This window comes from Populus nigra, chromosome 3, assembly GCF_951802175.1.
Source record: "Populus nigra chromosome 3, ddPopNigr1.1, whole genome shotgun sequence".
NCBI lineage: Eukaryota > Viridiplantae > Streptophyta > Magnoliopsida > Malpighiales > Salicaceae > Populus > Populus nigra.
Window position 1 is genome coordinate 556853 of NC_084854.1, and position 24955 is coordinate 581807.

At 33.7% G+C, this 24955-nt stretch overlaps 3 protein-coding genes across 4 annotated transcripts; 2 read left to right on the forward strand and 1 right to left on the reverse strand.

The window, feature by feature from the left end:
• The first annotated feature begins 4927 nt into the window (after nt 1–4927).
• LOC133688061 (uncharacterized) lies at nt 4928–7695 on the forward strand. The gene is made up of 2 exons (XM_062107449.1): nt 4928–5224; nt 5456–7695. Exon 2 carries the CDS (start codon nt 5917–5919, stop codon nt 7165–7167), a length of 1251 nt encoding a protein of 416 aa, XP_061963433.1. The 5' UTR covers nt 4928–5224; nt 5456–5916; the 3' UTR covers nt 7168–7695.
• Nucleotides 7696–10771: 3076 nt separating this feature from the next.
• Nucleotides 10772–15396, reverse strand: LOC133690153 (E3 ubiquitin-protein ligase MBR2-like). Of its 2 annotated transcripts, XM_062110368.1 has the most exons (7): nt 15225–15396; nt 14043–14289; nt 12400–13624; nt 12266–12316; nt 12093–12191; nt 11733–11897; nt 10772–11238 (listed from the first exon to the last, which is right to left on the reverse strand). In XM_062110368.1, exons 3-7 carry the CDS (start codon nt 13597–13599, stop codon nt 11077–11079), a joined length of 1677 nt encoding a protein of 558 aa, XP_061966352.1. In that variant the 5' UTR covers nt 13600–13624; nt 14043–14289; nt 15225–15396; the 3' UTR covers nt 10772–11076. The 2 variants fall into 2 exon arrangements, with proteins under 2 accessions (XP_061966352.1, XP_061966351.1); XM_062110367.1 differs by lacking the exon at nt 14043–14289.
• A 6157-nt stretch (nt 15397–21553) lies between these two features.
• On the forward strand, nt 21554–23638 carry LOC133690222 (uncharacterized). Its single transcript, XM_062110449.1, has 2 exons — nt 21554–21860; nt 22067–23638. The coding sequence occupies exon 2, from the start codon at nt 22090–22092 to the stop codon at nt 23380–23382; it is 1293 nt and encodes a 430-aa protein (XP_061966433.1). The 5' UTR covers nt 21554–21860; nt 22067–22089; the 3' UTR covers nt 23383–23638.
• Nucleotides 23639–24955: the final 1317 nt, after the last annotated feature.

The window sequence follows — 24955 nt, forward strand, 5'->3', positions numbered from 1 at the left end:
ATCTTCTCTTCTGCAGGTTGGGCTCCAATTATCATGACTGCATGCGAAGCCTATTATCAAAGGCTCCAATCTTTTTGTTGAATTTTTGCGTATAGAAAATAATGGAGAAAATATGAGGGTAGCATTTGGTATCTTCTCGGAATAAAAGAGACAGACACTTTACATGTTTGCATGCACTTTTGTTTTGAACACATCAATTTTATGTTCGTGTCTTCAACTCTTCAACCAAGCGCGTTCTTGTCTCTTCTTTTTCTGTCCATTCTATTTTATAACATTAACTAAACGCAAACAGGTGTTATTTCTTCTTTGGTTACATAAAGGTGGGACCCGCCATTTACTGTTATGGGTCCCACTTATATGCGAGTGGAGCAGTATTGCCATAATGCGGGTGTTTTGATGAATCTTGTTTGAACCCATTTTAGCTGTCTAAACCTCAACTCTAGGAACTTTAGTGGGAATTTGATATAAGCAGAGGTGCGTGGGTTAATTTAAGGCGATTCAGCTTTGTATTTACCTTAACATATAGAAGCCATTCCTGTGAATTTAGCTAACATGGACATTGTTAGGCACAAAGTTGTTCTCTTTTGCTTTGATTGTATCCCAAATCTATTTCTTTCTTCTTGCTGTCATGCATGTATTTAGCGTTATATGCTTCTTTTTACCCTGTGACTGACATATCTTCCACGCATTGCTTAGGAACGCCCGGTTCCAATTGTCCATCGAGTAATTGAGGTACCAATATCTGCGAGATTCCACTTGTTTTGTTATCTAAGTATGCTTGTCATTGTTTATTGTAGGATATGCTGGGCACTTTGCACAGGGTTGTTGAAAGTGTTAAGCTGACTACTTAGTTCCAAACTGAAAATGTATTCTTCATGGACATAGTGACCATATAGAAAGGAAACTAATACAAGGAAATACAAGCTTCTGTGCATGCACTCTTGTTTATTTTAGTGTCAATCATAGTATATTTCATGTTTCTCACAAGGAAGCATACCGATTGAACAAAAGAAGGAAGGCCCTTAGCTCATCTTGATCCCACTCACATTTCTTCTGGAACTTCAATTTGTATCTGCTGGCTTTGTAACCACCCACAGAATGAGTTAGGTTACCTGAATACTATTTGATTTTTAACAAGAAGTTTTCATAATGTACATTTGTTATGCTTTGTAGGTTCACGAAGAGGAAAATAATGGAAATGTTGACATCCTTACAAAAGGTAACACGTTCTGTACCTCAAGCTGTTAAATTTCTATGAGTATACATCTGCTTATCTTACCTAATCCCCTGAAGATGAAATAAAATGAAGGATAAAAAGGGACAATCTTTCGGCCTATTAAGTCGTTTTATAAGGGATACAAGGGAAATGTTCTTAAAAAATGTTTGAGACTGATGTTCAATTTGTGATTGGCTAATTTTATCAGGAGACGCCAATCCTTTGGATGACAGGAGCTTGTATGCTAATGGTCAGCATTGGTTGAAGCCACAACAAATTATTGGGAGAGCTGTTGCGTAAGTCGTTATGCATGTGTTCACATATATTTTGTTCGCAACATGAAATTGCAATGTACATGGGAGATCATGGATTAACTCGAAAAGTACAGAAAAGTGGTGTTCTATATAGGTACTTCCACATGCTGTCATCTACTGACTTTATCTAATATTTGTTTGATGACGAGATAATTCAGGCTGGTTAATATGTCCATCCAAATGAATGATTTACCAACTCCTTTTGACATAAGAAACACATATTTTCTGTCTTATGATTCTCTTCTAAACGCTTTCTGCAATATCAGTAAACTAGTAATCGAGCCGACGCATAAATTAATTCTCTTGATTTATGCGAGACTGAATTTTACCTTCTCTCCTGCAGGTTTGTGCCTTATGTTGGTTGGGCAACAATCATCATGACAGAGAAACCTATTATTAAGGTAGTTTAAAGGTTTTGCACTAACAGAGATATTGTTCTTTTTGCCTTTCGAATCAGTCATAAAACTGCTAGAGATGCTCATTTCCCTGGCTTATGAGAATAACAATTGACAACTGAAACTCTCAAGAGAGAATTAAAATCAAACCAGAAAGGAAGAAGTTTTTGCGTGCTGTGCTTTTGTTAGAGACTCCTTTCACTAGTTTTTGTGCAGAATGTGTAACTTTGTTCTGGTTTTTCTTGCAGTACATGTTTATAGGCGTTTTAGGTCTGCTGGTCATAACCTCGAAGGATTAAGTGATCGAGTTTTCAGTACATGGATGATACAATACAAGCTCCCCCCTCCGAAACGGTGGCAAAGAAATTTAGATTTTTCGAATGCCTACAGAATTTTGTAAGATTTGAAGGATACATATCTTGTCCTGTGAACTGCGGATTAGGTTGATGAAACATATTTGCTGTGTTAAAAATCCGTTGCGCGTTGCCATACCTTCGAAAAAATTTTCAGATCAATTTCTATCATGATCTAAGCATGTATCTGCTTTCAGGAACATCATGCCACTGTAAATGGGACTACTTCACAGTATTGAATACCTTTTATTATGAAAAATCAGTGTCATTAGTGCTATCTTGTCTAATATAACGCAAGGATCGTCGCATAATTGCTTTGACCTTGTGAAGGTAGAGTATCATCTGATAATTTGACATCAGTATGGCAACGATAATGAGAATAACATTGAAGGCTTTTAGTCAAGAGGTTGACCCTTCCATAGGTGGAAGCTGTCTGAGCAGGAGCCATGTTGCTGTGTAGCTGATGTGAAGTCACCGAGAGAACAACTGTCTGTAAACCCTCATCCCCACATAATTTTCCAGAAATTTAGAAACCTTACATCCATATTTCCTTTAATTGAAGAGAGTGACGACTGCTGTGAGTTTGCTCTTGTACAAACTCAAAGAAATGCTTCTTAAGACGTGTTTGATTGCTGTCTCATAAAGACAGTAGAGATGCATCTCTCTTTTAAAAGTAAAAAACTTTAAAATTATCTTATTTTATGTCTATTTTTCCGATCAAAAACACGTTTATTGGATTTCAACACGCACGATATAACATCAATGATTACGAACAATACTAAATTTCAAGTTCTTAAAGTGTATCCAAAATCACTCTCCGAAGAATTCCAGCCATCATATTTGAGGTATCCACAAGCATCGGTATATATTCAAGTCCCTTTCCATACTTGGCAATAAAGTTATAAGAATCCATGAATAACGAAAAGGTCATTTTGCTTCGTGCATTTTAGTGCTCGATTGTCTGTACAAGAGTAAATAATAATTCAGTCCCTGTATTTTTCAAGTTTTTCAACTTGGTTTTTCTGGTTTAGAAACCATTACTTAATCCCATGTTGTTTATAACTATTAATTCATCAAAATGTTCTGTTAATTTTTTTATTTTAAAAACATAGGGGTGTGATACGAGGTTTTTTAAACTAGAGGAGCTAACTAGTTGTTTCGCTTGATGTCTTGCTTCTCTTCTGTTATGCAAGTGGTTTAAAGGGCAGTTTGTATTTGGTACAAGTACTAGGTGGGTTTCACACCAGTGTTAAGCCTTAGAGAGGATATAAAATATTATGACATGTATTTAAAAGTTTATCCATGCCGTTAGGTATGAGTAGTCAATTTCCCACATCATCTCATGCTAAATTGACTTCAAATTGTAGGTCATCCATTTTGAGCCCCGAGATGGGGTTTTTTTTTTTTTTTTCATAACAGTGTAGATGACCTTATAAATTTATATATATTTTAATTAATTTTTAAAGATTTTAAAATTAACGATCATATAAATTTTTAATAACTCTCAAGTTTGTGATATTCAAACTAGTAATATCTTAAAAATAAATCCAAAATTTAATCAATTAAACTATATCGGTTATAATTTTCAAGATAACAAATATTTTTAAGCAAGTGAGTGGTGGCATGTAGTTATTTGCGCTATCAAAAATCAGGATTTTTTTTTAAATGATATCATGGCACAGGTCAATTATATCTAATTTTAGTTGAGTTGAGTTTTAAAAAAAAATTAAAATTCACTTAGTTTGATTCATTTAATTTAATAAGTTATTTTATGACTAGTTGAAATAATTAAAATCTAGTTTCATTTTATTTATATGATATCTTTAAAAAAAATTGAAAAACTAACTTGAATTAACTAATTGGACAAGTCTTTATACCGGTAAATCAAAGGTTAATAATTTAACTTCTCGGATTCATAAAATTTTGATGCCATGAAAGGTTAAGTTACATTTTTTTATATTTTAATAATAAATTAATAAAAGTGCGCTCAAATTTGAAATGTCACCCTTTTTATTTTGCAAAAGTACTTATCATCAACCATGAGGTCATTATATTTACTTTTATTATAATTTATTTCTATAATTTAGTTATTATAAAATCTAATACTAGATCTCAACAAGAATCAAAGAAATTAATGTTTCACCACATTATGAAATTTTAACACCATTGTATTTAGTTTTATAACCAATTTAATTATCAAAAAATTAAAAAAAATAGTATTATTGAAAGGAAAACTATGAATTATTTTCAAAAATTAAGATAAAGCATCAAGTTGACTTTTAAGAATCTTAAGTTATTAACTTTTTTCTAAATAAAATTAAACTACAGAAAAAAATTCTCATAAATGCATCAAATTAAATAAACAATATTTCAGAAAGAAATTAGTTTTATTATATAAAAATGGATTACATCATATTTTTATTTAAAAAAAATATGTGAGGAAGGGATGAAACTAGAGAATTGAATTGAAAATCACAAAAAGGATTAAAAAAGAATTGAATTGATTTTCATATTTTTATTTAAAAAAAATATGTGAGGAAGGGATGAAACTAGAGAATTGAATTGAAAATCACAAAAAGGATTAAAAAAGATGAAAAGAAAAAATTAAAAAAAATAATTGAAAATGTTTGTGCTAAAAGAACACAAAGGTGAGACCACGCAAGAAAGAAGGAACCGAAGAGAGAGGGAGTGAAAGGGAAAGAAACACAGAGAGAAACCAAGAAAATAAACACACAAAAACAAAAAGAGAAAATAAAACTCTACTTTATTACACTAATTAGCAGCAAAAGCGAGCGATCAAGCTAGCTAATACTCTCAAAACCACAAACCTTCTCTTTCTTTCTCCTTCTTCTCAAATCAAGAACACCGAAAACTACATTCAATACCCGATAAAACAAGCCAGGAATCAAGCTCGAACTCTTCTATTTTGGCGAGGTTTAATCAAAGGTTAGTTTTTTCAAATTTTACATGATTAATCTTTAAAACCCATTAATTTTATACTCGTAAAGTTTAGTTTTTGCACTTCATTGTCAATTTTTTTTTATGGGCTCTGTTTAGTTTGTTTTACTGATCTCTGTTTATAAAGTTGAATTTGTGAAAATTTGAAGTTGTTAGCTTGTGAATTGTGTGTATTAGTGTGAAAACTGAAGTGGGTTTTTGTTATTTTGATTGGTGCAGTGGTATATGAAGAGAAAGGAGTTTGTTGTGTATATAAAGTTTGGTGATTTGAAGTTAGGGTTTTGATTTATTGTGTGTTTGAATGAATTGGTGTTGGTTTTAGGTGATTTGGATTGAGTTTTTTTTAGCGAGTTTGATCTCTTAGGGTTTTGGATGTTGTAAAGATGAGATTTGGGTTTGCATTGTATGGTTTGTTGGCGGGCGAGTTTCGGGTTATTTGGAAACAGAAATAGCTGTTTTCTAGGTTGAAAATCGTGGGTTTTTGTGATTTTGGTGAATGGTGGGGTTTGGGACTGTTTTTGCTGGAGACAAGCTGAGGTTGACTGTTGATTTGCTTTGAATTTGATATGTGGGTGTGGAAATTTGTGTTTTTGTGGAGACGAAGATAACAGTGATTGAGTGTGGAATTGGGGGTTTTGCGGCTCTGTTTTTGGATGGTATATGAATCTGTTCTGTGAGAAATGCAACCTTATCAGAGCTCCAGAGTTGATTTGGTTGAATTGAGAACTCAGATAGTGAAGAAGGTTGGAGTTGAGAGATCAAAGAAGTATTTTTACTACCTGAATCGATTTTTGAGTCAGAAGCTGTGTAAGAGTGAGTTTGATAAGTTGTGTTTTCGCTTTCTTGGAAGGGAGAATCTACCACTGCACAATAATCTTATACGTTCAATATTGAAGAATGCCTGTCAAGTGAAGACGCCGCCACCAAGTTATGAGGCGGGTCCCACAAAATCTCCGATTCAAGCTTCAAAAAGCTCTCCTGTTAGAGAAGATGGGCATGAACAAATCGGGCCCCTTATTCCAAATCAAAGCGTGCCCATTCGGCCTAATGGGATCTTACCAGTGTCCCCAAAAAAGGTTAGGTCAGTGACACGTGATCAGAAGCTCAGAGATAGACCTAGTTCACTTGGACCCAATGGGAAAGTCGAATGTATCTCACATCGATCAATTGGTGCAGAAGATAATGGAAGTAAATTTGTAGTGGAAAATGGGGAATTGGCTCCTTGTGATTATCAGAGACCAGTGCAGCATCTTCCAACAGTTGCTGAACAACCTGAGAATGAAAGGGAGGGTTCAGCTCAACGGCCCATTGAAAGACCAAGGACACAGAACAAAGATCAGACTGCTTTTGTGGAAGATAGAGATGAGGTGGAGCAGGCAAACCACCTGAGCTTCTCTAGAAGTCCTCTACTTGCACCATTAGGGATTCCAAATTGTTCAGCTAGCATGGGTGGGGCCCGCAAAGCTATGCCAGTTGCAAGCAGTGGTGATTTCGTTAGCTATTATGACAGTGGTGGATTGTCTGATACAGAGATGCTGAGGAAACGCATGGAGCAGATTGCAGATGCGCAAGGTCTTGGAGGGGTCACGACAGAATGTGCAAACACGTTGAATAAGATGCTGGATGTGTACTTAAAGAGGTTGATCCAGTCATGCGTCAAGTTAGTAGGAGCACAGTCTCTGCGTGATCCAAGAAAGTACACTGTTCACAAGCAGCAGGTACAGAACAAGGTTGTCAATGGCATGTGGCCAAGTAATCACTTGCATATGCAGAGTAGCAGTGGTCCTGTTGAGGGTGTGCAGGAGCAGAGGCCACATAGTTCAATATCTATGCTTGATTTCAAAGTTGCCATGGAGCTAAATCCACAGCAACTCGGTGAAGATTGGCCATTGCTGCTGGAGAAAATATGTATGCAGTCATTTGAGGATTGAAAACATACCTGTGAAGATTTGTTTATCCCAAAGCCATAATTGGGTCAGGCTGTCCTGGTTCAAAGGCATTGACAACTGTTGTTAGAAGCCATTGATGCACCCGCACCCAGTTCTGTTTCTTGTTGCCAGGATGAACCAGATGGCTTCCCTTTTGTTGAAGCTCAGCTACTGCAAGATGAAATTTGTGGGTTGAGCATCCAGATGGCTGTATTCTCCTGCCAGATCAGGAAATTATTTAGCAGCAACCAAGCCAGGGAAAGTTTTAAATAGAATGCCCTCGGTTGGCTGCTCTGTTGTACGATAAGCATTGGTGTTGGCTGTCTGCTGCCGTCACTACAGATCCGAAGCTCTTCTGTATAATTTACAGCCAACAAAGAGGTACTCTAAGACAGTTTTGCAGGATACACTTGTGTAGCTTGTTGAAAGGTAAACCACTGGTGTAAAGAGCTGTAGTGTTGCTCTTTGTATTTTAAAATCTGAAACGATTGGAATTCCAATATTAATAACAAATTGATATCCATTGACTTATCTTTCTTGTCATGTTTGAATTCTCAAGTGAATGACCCCTGAAAATATCCCTAATAAAGCATTATTCTACCTATCGTGTTCTCTTCAAGATTGTGGCTTTTCCATTCCGGGCCTAAACTAGCATAAATATTACATGCCTAGACTAGCATAAATGTTATGCGCTTGCGAAACGTGGAATTGGCCAATCTTACATGTGCTGGTGGCGCAACTTAACATATTCAAATCATGAGCTAGAGAGCAGGGATTTTCATGTTGTAATGATAAATAAGTGGCCACATGCATGTTTGTGAACAAGTAGTTGGCTGATAATGAGCAAGGAATAGTGGCTTTCTGCTTGTTATCTGTTTCTTCACGAACTCTATTTGCAGCAGTACTGGTTTATCTCATCCAATGGAAACTTAGCTGTTCAGTCTGCCATAACTCTATAGGATCAGCTACAGGTAATATTTGCAAGAGAGATTTAAACGCCCTTCTGAGATTCACTAACAGGCTAAAATTCCAGCACTGGTCGAGCAACCTGAATTCCATCTGTCAATCCTCAGAGCACCGTTTGATCATAATGCAGAAACTGTCATTGAACTTGTTCTGAGATGTCCTGTGGAAGGCAGGATTTGGAATTTGTAAAATGGTATTCATATTTCTCATAAGCTCGTCTAAAGGTGGTGTACTGTTTCTAGATTGCTGTTTTTAGCTTGGTTTTCAGGAAAAATATATTTTGTTGGAGCTACAGTTTTTCACACTTTTTTCCCCAATCTTGTCAGAGCCACTGAATGAGTTTTCCATAATCAAATGACTTCTGAAGAACCATGGACTTTAAAGAAGCTGGTTTCTCTGGTGTTCAAGAAAAGCTCTGCAATCAATTTTGCTCTGTTGATCAGTTAACATTTGCCTAAACTGATTATTTTGTTAGGAAGCTATTGCCCTTGTTATTATGTCATGGATATCAAGTTGCTTAGAGATCTGAACCATTGAAATAATGAAGTAATAGCCAGCAACTCGTATTCCTCTTTCACTTTCACTTTCAATTTTCTTCATTGAAGGATATCTTCGTTTCTTAAAATATCGCTTTCATGTTTTCTGCTCTTGCTGGCCCTAAAAACACAGTATTCACTGTGACATCTTCCATTTATGAAGGTCAAGTACATCATCAGGTGGGGTTTATTAGTTCAGCAAGCTGATTCTTCTTTGCCTTCTTTCATTTCTCTTTTAAGCACTTCCAGGAAGTTATTTGGCCTCCATTAACCAACACGTTTCCTCTTCTACTCTTACTGATGTTTATCGGGTGCTGGCTTTCAATGAAACTAGTTACTTGACATGTATCTGAATTGATTAAATAGTCATGAGCGCAAGTCTTTTCATTCTATTTTTTATTCTAATTAAAATTAATTAATAGTATTAGTGTGAATTTATGTAAGTTTCGAACTTAAATCATTTTCATTGTAAGATGATAATAAAAAATCTTTGAGACTCATCTAATTTTAAGTTTTTAAATTAAATTAGTTTTTTAATATATACATCTATTAGGAAAGAGACAGGGAGAGGGAGTTTAACAAATATTGATTCAGAAGTGTGTTGAGGATCAATTCGTTTGCTTCATTTACAGGATCCGGATCAATCAGTGCACTGAACCTTTTTAAGAATGCTTCGTCGTCGTGCCTGGATCCTGCTGTCAGCTTGTGGAGATCCATCAAGATTTCTGCATGAAGAATGTAGCTGCTCTGTGTTTGGAAGAAAATGACATAATCATGTTGATTGCTAATGACCTGAAGAAAGATTAGAACTTACAGAGCTCCTCCAATTTCGACAGAAGAAAGTACTGTCTTGGACGTGTTCAGCTCGTTTGGGACTCGCGTAGTTTTTTCTCCCCCCCCATAAACCAGACATATTGTTGAGAAAAAAACACCTACATGACAAGCATGAAGGTAAGATACAGAGAGAAACATGCAGAATAAATGGAGAAAGACCAAACACAACTCCTAATCGGGTTATCAGGTTTCACCAGTCAACTTTTAAATTAATTTGAAAAGAAATCCGGCTCAATTAAGATTTAGGTTGACACACAGCTCAACCCACCTACGGTGTTTAATAACTATGTTTTAGGGTGAAAAACATTGTTTCTTGAACCTGCCCTCCTTCCCTGCGTTGTCAATTGGAAAGCAAGACAGTTTAAATAGTTGTTTTTATCATTTTGATAGAGCCGCCAACCTCTGTTTTATCTTTCTAATTTCCCTTGTGTTAATTAATCATTTTTTTATTTGATTCAATTTTTATTAATAATAATAAAAAAGTAATTAAATTAAATTTTTTTATTAAAAAAACCGGAACCGGTTCAAACCGACCGGTTTCGGTTCGGTTTGGTTTGATTTTTTAAGACAAAACCTGGTTCAAACCAGTTTGGCTCGGTTTTTTCCGGTTTGGCTCGGTTTTTTCCCGGTTTGAATTCGATTCAATTCGGTTTTTTCAGTTTTAGACTTATAAAACCGAAACCGAATCGGCTGATTTTTTAAAATTTTAATCAGTTTTTTTCACGGTTTGATTTTATCAATTATTTTTTTTCTAATTTTTCTAATTTTTTAATTTTTTTACTCACCCCTATCCCAACCCATACCCCTACCCATAGATAGTGTGAAGCGGCCACGCCATGCTAAGCTGCCATTTTTCTATGCCTCCATGGTCCCTTAATAGCCTAAGCCCATGTTCCATGGCTCGATACACAGATGCTTTTGGAACTATTTTTCTTCACCAGGACCTACGCCTACCTTATATTACAAATTATGGATGCCAAGTTTAGTATACCAGCATTCAATCATGATTATCAATAACCAAAGTTATTAAGTCCAGATCGGTCCATAACTCGAGCCAAGTCTAGGTGATGGATTTCCCTAGGTTAATCATAGGCCGGGTTTAAGACATTGACAAAGAAGCATAAGCTTAGCTTGTACATGTTCACCTTGGCTGTAGACATGGACTGAAAACACGTATGCAAAGATTCCTTTATTCCGTAGAGAGGCTAGGGTTAACTTCACGCATGCAAGTTGCTTGATAAAAGGATCATCACCCCAACAAGGCACACCAATGCCGAAAGTAATCTTAAATGCCTTGAAAATTGGTCAATCAAGGAACAAGTACATCACTTTGAAAGACCATATTTGTCCCAAAAGGCCAGAAACAAACCATGAAATTTTCATTCGTGTTTCTTTTGTTTTGGGTAGACAATTGACCTATGACTGTGGAGGCTTTACAGAGCCTGAACTTATTAGTCTTTTGAAAGAGAATTGTTATGTACATAAAAGAAAACTTATCAAAGAAATATATGGAAGGGGACAGACTTTTTTGTACAAAGTGGAAAAGTCAGTCGCCTGCATCTAATTCATTAATCGATTACAATGATGGCAGTGGTGACGAGGATGAGGAGGAGGGAGCTGCTGATGTCTTGCAAATAGGGCACCAATTTTTCAGACTTAGCCATTGATGTATGCAGGCCACATGATATCTATGCTCACATGGTAACCTTCCCACTTCATCTCCGTCAGCATACTCTTCCTGCAATACTAAAATCCAGCAGCATGAGAAACAAGGTGATCGATAGACACAGAGAGTTTTGGTACACTGAAATAGCCAAATAAATATGCTCATTTTCATTCTAATAACTCACTCCCAAGTGTAACTAACAAATGCCTTTACTTTTGGCTTCTTCAAAACCTGAATTACGAATTATCTTAAAATTATTGTGGTTGTTATTTTTCTCGAAGATGTATAAGGATCTCAGACTTGTTCTGACTGTAACTAGATTGAACCTACGGGTCCATTGAGGTGAGAAACCAAAATGGCCAGGTTTAGCACAATTTGCTTCCGCATAAAGTTACCATGTTAATGCTCTGAACCCTTCGTTTAAAATGACTTTTGAAATTCCAAATCAGTGAGAGGCATATACTAGACAACAAAAACCAAAAATAGAAAAGAGCAAGAAAACGAATTAAAAAAAAAAGAAAAAAAAGAGAGGAAGAACGTAGGAAGACTAATGAACAGAAAAAGACCTGACAGATGCTGCATCTGATGTCATCTTTATCCCCTTCAAGGTTGGTAGTCGCATCCTCCATAGGAGTGGGCTCATAAATGCTAGTCTTGAGGCATTCTGAAAATGCTTCCTCTGTTAGTGCCGTGCTCACAGTACCCATTCTCTCTTCAAGAGCTAATAACTCCTGTCAGAATAGGAATGATGTAAGGGTACAATGGCTAAGGATGACATAGCTTGTTGAGGTAACTTTCAACTCAAAAAGTAATTGCTCATAATAAAATTGGTTGATGAAGCACAGCAGTTTTGATAACAAAAGAAAAAGAAACACGAGAGCACAAAAAGTATGGAAGGAGGTAAAGAAGTACAAGGAATCTCAAACCTCATACGACATATTGTCAATATCCAGTCTCATCTCTCTGTGTAGATCATAGAAGTTCAGTCCATTAAGGACCAAATTGGTCTCCAAAACAAGCAATTGCTGCAAGACAGCAAAGAAGAGTCAGGCACGTGTATGGAACCAGATGAAATCAAAATGCCAAAATTTTTACCAACCTCGTATGTTGGCTCTTCATCTTGTTCAATCCTCTCAAGTGCCAATAATACCTGTACAAAATCATTTAACCATCGTGTTCAATTAATGATATGATAGCATGAAAACATGGTGAAACTAAATATAGAATAAATACCTCAGCAATTCCATCCATGTTGTGGTGCCGGAAGCTCTCTCGATTCATTATAGATCGGGCATTACTAGCTTCTGCTGGACTGGATGGCGTAATACCCTGTAAACTCGCACTTCTACTGCCAGGTCGACTATAACTTCTACTGCCAGGTCGACTATAAGAACTTGGGCGACTTAAAGAGGCTTCCATAGAGAACTGGTGTGATGAACTAGGAGCATTCAAATCCAGGGATATATCAGGTTGAGACATTAGTGGGATCTCATTTGCTGATAAATTGTTTCCACCTCCTTGGTTGGAAAACCTTGCCCTTGCGTAGCCACTGAGTGGTCTTCGAGTCCTAACTGATGCTGCGCTGCTATCCCTGTTCAAAGGTCCAGTTCTGGATCGCCTTGAATCAGAAATGGAGATACCAGGACTTGAACTAGCACTCCGCCCTTCTAATGATGATCCGATCATCTTCTTCCCTCTGGCAGAGAAACTACTTTCTACATCACAAACTCTCTTTCTGACAATGTCTTTCCTTCTACTTAGATTTGAATCTGACGATGAAGAACCTGAAGAGGCAGCATCAGATACTGTGTTGCATCTAGGATTTTTGAGACCATACCTGCTGGCATTCACACGCGTCCCCTGGATTGTGCTTTTAGATGCCAAAGAAACAGGTGAGCCCACTACAGTCTCAGGGTTTACGAATCCTGATTTCTGATGAAAATTCCTACGAGATCTTGTATTTGTTGATATACCGCAGCTTCCAACTTCCATTGAGGTGATGTCACTTGAACCAGCTCCATCAGATGGGGAAATGTCTAGTTTAATCCTTCCAGAAGATGGTATCCCTTCAGGCTCATCCTGAACACTCCCAGTTTCAGAGGAATCTGCTTCTAGTCGAGAAGAAAACTTTTTCCGAGGCTCCTGTAAGGAGTTTCTAGGCTTGGTGATTACAGAGCAAGTCCTAGACGAGCTTCCAATTGTTTCCTTGCCACCTGCGGAAGATGAAAATAACGGTCTTGGCCTTGAAGATTTGGCTTTTTCTGAACTGATTTGAGCACCTTTACTAGAGTTCAGTCTGCCACTGCATCCAATTCGGTTGCAAAATTGAGCTTTTTGATCTCTGTTATTAGCAGAATCTCTCAAAACATGGGCAGATCCCTTTCTAGAGACAAGGGATCCATCACCAGTTCTCTTACAAGAATTGTCATCCATGAATTATATATAAGTCCCTTTAAATCTGCAAACAGTTAATTAAATCTATTGTTTAGACCATTACAGCCTCTTGAAAAGCTGCATCATATGAAGTGGGAAAAAAAAAGATGCATGGCAAACATCTTAAAATAGAAGAATGTACCGCAATATTATCCACACCATGTCAGAAAATGTACAGCATAACTAGGAAGCATCAATGATTCAAAGTGCAACTGAAAGATAAAGAGAAATCTGCTGCCAAAACCTAACTCAATAAATTGTTTGTAAACACTTGGGATATGATGAATCATGCATTGATCACAAATCTTTATAAGGTGTCCATATCGAGATTACAGGAGACAAGAACAATACATCTAAAACAGCGACTGCATTATAAATATCTAATCCATCCAATCATCACAAAACTATGCAAACTGTGATCCGATAATCTCTTTTCTTATTACCATCTACCAAAGCATACAACTACAGCGAAAGTGCCAACAGAGGAATTCAGAGTAATCGGCAACCAAGATTCTTTCAGATTATAATAGCAACCACCAGCGGTGTTATTTCCAGCATCACAATAATCTGCAAATTTCCTCAAAAATCCCTATTGTGAATGCCTCATAGGTTTGTCTGCAAAGAAGCCTAAATCACCCTTCAAACGAATCATTAACGGGCAGTATGTATGCCAAAGAAATTGGTTGCCATCTGGCACAAATTCCATAAAAACCAAATTAACATCCATGTCATCAGTATGGCTCAATAACAGAATATGTTTGGGTTTGATCAAACATTCTAACCTCGAATTTAAGCTACAGCTAATAAAAACTTCCTAATATCTTCAAACAACAGTCCAATTCCAGCCATCAAATTAAACCTACACCTACACTCCTTTGCCCCACTAATAAATATTTTATAATAATTTTTTTTCAAATATGCATCTTTCCCTCTTCTGCTGCATAAATACACTAACAAAAATATAGCAAAGAACAAAAAGAACCTAAAACACCTGACAAAACAAAACAACATAAGATAACATAGAAACTCTGTTCCTTAAATTAAGAACTGATCGAGAACCAATCATATAAACCCAGAAAAAATAATCACATATTAAAGAGAAAAAACCTTGTTTTCCATTTGACAACTATATCAACTTTGATCACTCAAAGACAGGAAAAAAGAAAACACAATACAAAACAACAAAAACCAAACATGCAAAGAAAGATATAGAGAACACCCAGATGGCAACACCTCCATAATTCATTTCCAAAAAAAGTGGGTCTCTTCAGCGTTTTTAGCAAAATAAAACCTCTCCTTTTTCCCTGAATTTTTCTCCACTCAATCTCTCCCTTATTTTCCATAAATAACTTGACCTTTTCTCCTTGATTTTAGGATTCTTTTCAAATGAAAATTTTCAAGAAAAAAGAAAAAAGAAAAGCAACCAGCTTTCATCATTACAAAGAGAGAAAATCCAACCAAAAAACAAGACCAATCAAAACAGGAAAACCCCATCAACCAAATAAGAAAAACACAACAAATAAGAACAAAACCAACTCTTCTTATTCAAAATTGAATAAAAACAAAAAAAAAGGAAAAAAATGGTTCTTTTCATGTTAATTCAATACTGAGGTGGTCTGCTCTACCTTTTCTCCTTCTCGGTATTTGTTCGATAAAGAGGTAGAGAGAGAGGAGCCTAGAGGAATTGAAGGAGAGAAGAGAAGGCGTTTTTTAGAGAGAGGAAATTGGTAGAGAGAGAAGTGGGAAAAACTTGAGTGCTTGTAATGTTTTTATGAGTGAAGAATAGGGAAGGAAGATCCAAAGCTGAAGCCAGAAAGTTCCCCTTTTATTTATTTATTTATTATCTACTATCTTTAATTAATTATTCTGTTTTTTTTTACAACTTGCATTTTTCTTACTTTCCTTTTTCACAACTTTTGCGAAAAAGTATTTTTATCATCAAATATTTTACATATAAAATATTTTTAATATTTAGAAATGTTTTCCTGTGATTAATAAGAAGTGATGATAATATAGTGATAATAATGATGAGATAATATGATAATTATAAAATAATAATTATAAAAAAAATAATTGTGAAATGGTGGTAAAATTATAAAGATGACAGTGGTAGTAGTTGAGAAGGTAATAATAATTGGGTTGTTGTTTCACAAGAGAATATGATAGTGGTGGCAAAATTAAAATGATAGTTGAAATAATTGGATAATATTGTAAATAAATTATTATTTGTAAGATAATTTATAAAAATTCATGAATTAAAAATAATTTTTTGTATATGAATTAAGTTTGAAGTTAACTATAAAATATTTTTTATTAATCAATTTTTTTATAAAATATTTTAATAAAAACAAACATAGAAAAATATATTTAAAAAATAAACACATAAGATTTGAAGTATATTTTCGTGTAAAATGTTTTACTTTAAACAAACAGATTTTAAGTTGTATTTCAATAAATTAGGTAGGATTGGATTATTATTTTGAATAAAAAAAAGATAAGAAAGATAAAAAAAATATTTTTATATATATTTTTAAAAATATATAAATTTATTTCTAGATCATATCACATAGATATTTTTATTTTATATATTTATCTTTTATGTCATGTAACATTGATCAAACACACTTTTAATTTTAATAATTGAATAATAAGTTAATAATGACTAAACAAGAATATATATTTTTTAATTTTATTTCTTTCACGTATCTTAATTCAATTTCTTTAAAAGCAATATGATTGATTTGATATAGGTTATATTGTAATATGCACAATGTATTGAATATGGATAAGAATTAGACTTTAACCTCTATAATAAAATAAATTATTAGATATTTTTAATATATTTATCTTTTGTTGGTATAAAAATAAAAAAAACTAGTATAAACATTATTTATTCACACAATAAAATTAATATTTTATATCTAACAAATATATTTTTATCCTTGATCTAGTTGTATATTACTTGATTGATTAGTAAATTAAATTAAAAAAGAGCTATAAAACTATAAAGGAGTGAGTGCCGTCCCAAATATGTTAATAGGTAAAAAAAAAAAAAAAATTGAGCTAAGGGAGTGAGGTATTTATGGCCGTTGGATTAAACACGGGTGGGAGTCAAAGATCGATGGCTAATGATGACCTTGACGTCACTTACTGATTTATGCTCTTTTTTTGACATTTTTGTGGATGGAAAAAGGATACCTCACATCACCACAGCACGTTCGTTAATTTTCGGATAAAAGAAATAAAAAAAATAATATAGAAAAAATATATTTTTTTTATTTTAAAATATAAAAAAATAATTTTAAAATTATAATAAAAAATAATTTTTATATCCTTTTCTTCAACTCTTTAACTAAACATGTTTTTGTTCATTTTCTATCTATTTTTTCTATTTTAGAACATTAACTTACACAACCTTATATTTTACATATTTTTTTATTTATTAGAAAAATTAAATTGTCCTTTTATTGGATCATGAAAACAAATATTATCATTCAAAGAAAAAATATATTATTCTTGCATCCAAAAATATTGCTGGTTTTTTCCCTTTTCATTGGTGTTATTTCTATGTCTCAATTTTCTTTCTTTTCTTTTTTGTTTTGGTGATACGGTACTTGTCATGGTATTTTCAAACATTGAGATTAAATATTTTCTTAATTAGACTTGAAATAAAATTCATATCCAAGCTGGTATAGATTCTTTCTAGCTGTATTTTTTATATAGAAAATAAAATTTTTTACTATCTTAATAGCCACAAAAATAGTATGAAATAAGAAATTGTTTACTTAAAAAAATTATTCTTTATAGTAAATCTAGTCATTATTTTTCATGAGGTTAGAATATTCTTTTTTTTTAAGAATTTTTTATATAAAAAAGGAGAGAATACTTTAAAATTTTTTAAAAGAACCAAGAAATCTATTTACAAACTCCTTTTTTTTTTCAACCATGCAAGTAATTAATTAATTAATTAAATAAATATCGCAATTCAATTCAAAGTGTTTCCATCTTGGAAGTTTACAAAACCCTTTTATGTGGTTGTTATTAACCTAAAGTGCCCAAATTAATTAATTAATTAATTGATGGATGGATAATTTTCTACTTGCTATGAAGTGACTTGAATTGAGGGCCTTGAAGAAGCTAGATAAGCCATTGAAATTGTGCAATTTGATCCTCCTAACCCAGATCTTCGTCCATCCATCACTTTCTTTACTAGTCAAGGGGCAATGCCCCATCTACTAATTATTTTCTTTCTTTTTTTCCTTCCCTGTATATATTTGTTTATTCGCAAAAAAGAACGAAAGAGAGGTTATATTCTGGTACTGATATGTCTCTCACGTTTTCAAATTTTCTTCTACTTCTAATAAGTCCTGTCAATAAAAATAAGATTCTTACTAGAACAGTCAAGAGCAATAATGTAAGTTTCTATAAAAAGAAATGTAAGTTTCTATAAAAATATTATCAAAATGAATATACAATAAAAAGATATCAGGAATGCAAGTTTCAGAATACAAATTAATTGAGGTATTTGAATGAAAAAAAAGAGAAGAAAATATAATGATTTTTAATATTGATATTGTGTTTGAAATATATAGTAATAATTAAGGAATCAAGTAAGATTTAATTTCTTTTTATTATTTATATTCTTAAGAAAATTGATATGGTGATGGCGATATCAATACCATGACTGTAGTGATAGCACGTAAATCTTAATCATATTTAAACAAGATTATGATAAGAGTAAATAAGGTATTTTTGTGTGTTTTTTTTAATAAGAAAATTTAATGATCAGATGCTCTAAAACATATTTTTAAGAATTATAGAAATTAATGAAAAATACCTTTAACTTTTTTTAAAAAAAAAGTTTCACGAAAAAATAAAAAAAAATTAGGTGAAAAGAGTCACATAATTAATAAAACATGCTGTAAAACTTCTTTCTAAGAATAAAAATAGATGAACAATACATTTTCAAGTGTATTGTTAGAGTGTCGTTCCAAAATATAATAAAACACGTAATTGTTTGGAATTAAAATATAAGAAATAAATTTATTGGTCGAGTAAGAATTAATACCATATAACTAATCAATTATTTATCATTAAAAAATGAACTTATTCTTAAAAAACAAAAAAAAATAAAATATTCTTATGTGCTCTAGCTAGCAGAGGACGGCATAAATTATGAGATTTGTCATGAAAAATATGAATCATAGTGGTTAATCGGAATAAAGTTTTATAAACTCTCATTATTGACGGGGACGGTTGTGCTGTTGTTGTTGATATTTGTAATTTTGATTATGTTGACAAAAGTAGCTTATTAAGCTAATATATATATTTTGATCATCCCAATATATATATATATATATATATATATATATATATATATATATATATATATATATATATATATATATATATATATATAACTTAGAAAGTTAGATAGCGATGTAGAGCTTCAACTGATCTGAGTTAAATGAAAAATATTAAATGAAGGAATTGACTAAGTAACTAAGTTAAATCTATTTTTTTTTTTAAATAATATTATTTTGATTTTTCTTTTAAAATTGAAATAATCCACCTAACAGTCCCGAGCCGATGCTACGTGGAGGAAGAAATAACTATTGTTTGTTTCGGCCATCAACAGTTTTGTCCTCAATGGCCATCACCACATCTTATTGAGCTAAAGTTTCCAGACCCCACAACATCCAAATTAGTTGCTAGTGGGGCTTCGATTCTCAAACACTTGAAAAGTATTCCTTTTTTTTAAAAAAAAAATATAAAAAAAAGTTTTAAGTCTTTTGTTACAAAATAACTTTTTTAAGGTCATTTGATATTATTAAAAAGGTAGTACTTTTAATTCTAAAATTAAAAAAAAACATTTAAATTTTTCATTTTAAAAAATAAAAAAGGAAAACATAATTTTTATTATATATATATATATATATATATATTAGGTTTGGTTTGGTTTAATTAGTGTTACCTGGCAAGAAAAAAAACATACAAATACAAAAATGATATAAACATGTTTAATTAAAAGAATAAGAAAGAGATATAAAATAAATTTAGTATAGATTTTTATCATTTCAAAAAAATAGGAAATGCAAAGAACATATCTTTTTTATCTTTGTCTTTTCTATCTCAAATGGTAACTAAATATTATTTTATTATTTATTTATTTTTTGAAAAAATTGACAAAAACAAACAAGTTTCCCAACTTTATAAAAAAATATTTTTTTTTGGCAAGACCAGTAACAAATTGATGAAAACGATTAGACCTGAACTAACTAGAACTCATTTCTCTTATATTAAATACCACCATTGAACTTTGGTCCAAAGACTGAGTAATTCTTACTTTATAATATCATATATTTACATAATATATAAATAGTATTAATATTTCTTATAAAAATGTTGAAAATAACCCAAACAGGAAAGAAAGAAATAATGTCAACAGAGGATACACTGCCATTTGTAACCCAAAGATTAAGCACAAATTGGCTTAAAGCCACCATACGTGACAAGTCACCTTCGATGATGATATGTCCTTTGGACGAAGCCTCAAGAAAGCCGCCATAAGCCCCAGGTTCTTCCACGACAAGAGGAGCGAAAGTGGGGTTTAAAGGGGCTTTAACAAGTAAACCAATCCTAAGCTGGTGTTCCTACGTGGAAAAGCGAGAGGGTGACTTGTTCAACAAAACCAGCCTCATGTTTTTGGGTTTCAAAGCTTGTCTTTGTCTACCTTTTGTTATGGTTCTTATTTCTTTCTGTAATTAGAAAATATAGAAAGGGAGAGAAGTTGTGCTAGCTAGCTGACAACTTTGAACCAATAAATTATCTACCAAGAAGACATGTCATCCACTAGCCAAGTGCCAATGGTTTTCTAGTTATTACAACACTATGATTTGGATTTTTCCTGATATTGGAATTTTTTTTGAAGATTTAGGTGTAGACTATTTTTTTCTACAAAGATTTGTGACCCAATATATACCATGAAACTGCCAAATGCAATTAGACAACGAAGTGTTTTTTTCTTTATCAAAGAAATTATTTTTTAAAAGTTTATGAAGTTAATTGGAAGGAAATGCTCTTAAAATAATTAATAGAAAATTAATATTGATTGGTTCAAAAATATCCTCTATCACCAAATAAAAAAAATAGTGTACTATCCTTAGTTTATATATATATATATATATATATATATATATTGTTTGAAGTATACACAACATAATAATTAAACTTATCCTAGCCCAATACTTAGAAATACTTAGATGATGAGTTGAATAAGTTGATTCAAATAAGTAGTGATATTGTTTTTTTTTTATTTTAAATCTAAAATTGTTTTTTTATTTTAAATAAAATAAGATTCTAATTGAGTTATTGATTTTTTTCTGACACCCAACTCAAGTAAGGGGATAGATAGGTTGATTTTAGGGTTAATTTACCGAGCCAAATTAGAATTAATGACTATGATATGGTTTGAAAAAACACACACTCAAATTGTTTTAGTTGGTGAATTTCTCTATCAAATAGGGGAAGGAAACAAAAGGAGAAATAAAAAAGTGAGCTTAATTTGCAATTTGTAGACATTTTCTGGGCCATGGTGATCTGAGATCACTCTCCTCCACAATAACAAATGGTGCTGTTGTTATTCATTAGAGTCTACATCTAATAATAATCACTAGAGACCACTTCGAGGGCTAAGAAGCCATCACATAATTATTAGACCACCTTGTTGACTTCAATTTAGGATCTTGTTTTTTCCAAAAAGCCCTCAAGTATTGGGTTAATATCAATTCTGTTCGCAAATAATTTCTTATAGCAATTTTATCCCTAGATATATATTTCATTAGAATTCCTTAACATAAAATGATGTATTTTATTGATCATACCTTCCAATGAAACTGCTCACACTTGATAATCTTTCCCTTAACAACTTAAATTCAACCGAAAATCTCTTACATGTACGTGAGTACCAAAGAGGAGAATAATGTAGTTGTCAAGCATCGAAAAGGTCAACATTCCCTAGCTCCTCCACATGCTTGATGTTGATGATCTACCATTATTGATTTCATGGCCTTCCATTATCTCTACAACCAAAGCCACCACCATTTCTCCTTTTGTTCTGCGCAATTCACTCTCCTTTATCAATCCCAATAACCATATTTCCTCTTCTTAATTTCTTCATATACTCGTCTCCTTTTCTTTCTCATGGCATAGCAATATAACAACATCACTCCTCCTAGCCCCATTTCCTTGCCTTGGTCAAGGTATGTTGCTTGTAGTTCAGGCCATCTCTCCCTCTTTTTTGCTTGTAATGTCAATCTTTATTGTATTTGTATTGTTTCTTGGTTTATAATTTGTTCGTCTTGCAAGAAACCAAACAAATAATTTCTTTTCATTCTAGCAGTATTTATATGTTTACATTAGAAATTGAGAAACTCATTACAGATCGTGGGTTCATTTGATAATGCAGGATTTTTTGAGAATTTTTTTTATATGGCAACAACTGCAAGCAATGGTGCCCAGAAGAGGGAGAAGGTCACACCCTCTTCACATCCTCACACAAGTACTCGCAGGCAAGGGAGTTCAAGACCAGCCAGCCCTTCATCAGGCTCAACCAACAAGGATAATCCCAGCACCCCATCAGGAAAACCAATCCCAAACTACCTCAAGCCTACATTTAGCTCAAGACCTGAGTCCTTAAAACAAGTTAAGAAAACTGGCCATGAAGACACATCACAAAAGCCTGCTCTTCTTAGAAGAAGATCCTTTGATAAGCCTCCATCTCTTCATCATGTACAAAAGCCACTACTCTCTTCAGATTCTAAAGAGAGACCAGGTAGAGAAAGATTAATCCGCACAGCCCGATCTTCATCTTTTTCATCAAAAAATGTTACTTCACCAAAAACTGTCTTCGACCGGAATGCCACATCACATAAGCCAGGACAATCTCAGCCACTGGCTACAAGGATCACGAGGAGGAGCATTAGTCCCTCTACCAAGAAAGTGAGTAATGCTCTTCTTTTGCCGAAAGAGCCAATCCGTCATGATGTAGCTCAGAATTTGGATCTTGAAACTAAGCAAGAAAGCAATGCAGAATCTTTTTTGGCTCATGAAAGTGAAGAGATACTGAATGCTGTGATCCAGGAACAAGTTCCTTCTGATTGGCAAAAGGTAAAAAACAAGGAAGAACCTATTGTTTCTGAAGAAACTGAAGGTAACAATGTTACTGAAGATGAGAAGCTCAAGGGCTCTAACATTACCACAGTTGCTGAAGGAGAAATTAGTAATGACCCCGCATTAGCAGAACCGGTTGAAGAAACAGAAACCGAGTTACATCAAGAAAGCGAAAACCGACAAGAAGAGGAATATAATGGCAAATTAGAGGAAAGCATCGACACTAATGCTAACCTTGAAGAGGGTATTGCAGTTGAGGCTGATGATCAAGTGAAAGTGGAAGAGAATGCTAACGAAAATGAGGTTTCGCCCGAAGTACCTGTTGGTGAAGAAAAGGAGGGAGACATGAACAAAGTTAATGAAGGAAGTGAGGAGCATAAGCCCCAGGAAGAACAAGATAAAGTAGTGAGAAATGCTCAAGAAGAAGAAAAGCCAGATGATGCAAATTCGCCACAAAAGAAGCAAGTGGTACAAGGCATTAAAAAGGAATCTCATGCTGCATACAATGATGTGATCGAAGAAACTAAGAATAAGCTACTTGAGGAGAGAAAGAACAAGGTGAAGGCATTGGTTGGGGCATTTGAGACTGTGATAGACTATGAATCTAAATGAACCTGACTGATGATAACATACAGACAATTCTCGATCGAACTGGAGTAACTGAAGCTTAATTTTCAGGTTGCCGATGTGTTTGCTAGATTTCCTTTACAGCTCGTGTGGATATTGTTGCCTTTAGAAAGACATTGATGATAATGTGCAAGAATACATATTTCCTGTTTGTTTTCTCTTTTCCATGATATACATAGCCAAGAAAAACATGTACTCAATTTGTGATTTTTTGAATGAAAACCTTTGTCATAGACCGGTACATATATATTGCAGCTGATAATTCCTGACAAATAACAATTGAACTGATTTTTCCCTGATGATATTTACAAAGATTGTTTTATTGAATCTAAATGACTCTATAGGGACAGTATTCACGTGAACCGGTCACCGGATTTTACAAAATGGTGATTCTGTCTAAATTAATGGAACATTAGTACAGGAAAATATGCATCTTCTGAAGACTGAAGCGGTCTATTTTCTGGTCCTGCATTTTCTGCTCTGCACCATCTACATCTTGGTTACCTCCTCCACCTAACGTAATTGCTTGCGAAATTATATCGTCTAATCTAATGAATGCTGCTTCCAAACCATCTATTCCAGGTCTGTGACCGATTCAATTAGCCTGGTCTGCAACCAATCAATTTTTCCATGCATAGCTTTGATCTCTTCCCGGACATTTCCCGTATTAATGATTCTTCTCTCTCTTATAGCATTCCAAGGAATCAGTGCTAATTAACCAAGTCATAACTGGCTGGCTTGCTTAGACTTCGACTTCCCCTTAATCTTTGTTCTTGGGACCTGCAATTAATACAAGTGTGGTCCTTGGCTACTAGTTAATTATTAAGTATAAATATTAAGACTAAATCATTCTGTAGTCCCTTGGCTTTGAATGTTATTACAATATAGTCATTTAAATTTGAAAGGCTATATATTTACAGCTTAATTCTTCAACACTCGGAGGCCATTTTCTTAATAAGTCCCAGAGATTAAGTTACAGATTTTTAAACAAAAAAGACTTAAGTTATAATTTAGCTCAAAACCTAAGGATTGAGGGATATTTATTGGTAGCTTAGACAGTATTCGCACGCTGCTTTGAGTACTGTTTGGTTAACGTCAGAATCTGCTTCACTATATAAAACCCTTTTAGCATACTAAACGATCACCATTCCAAACCAACTACATATTCTTTCTTCTTCTCCTTTGAGTTTGTCTTCTACCCACTCATTTTTTAACCTACAAAGAAAAAATGGCTGAAGGTGTGCTCTTCAGTATTGCGGAGGAAATAATAAAGACATTAGGTTCCCTAACTGCTCAGGAGGTTGCACTATGGTGGGGGCTCAAAGATCAATTGTACCAAGTTTTTATTTGCTCTTAATGTCTCCCCTCAAGGTCAATAGATTATTAACTCTTGTACCATTTTGATGAATTTCTGTCCAACCAAGCTTGACCATGATGTCTACGGTCTCAAGGGATGTCTCCAGGGCTTTAACTGGCTTTTTGCAACTCGTTACATGGTGAAAGCAGTTGGAATTTTTTTTTTTGCTTGTGTCTCAACAGAACATCTTGTAGGAATTAG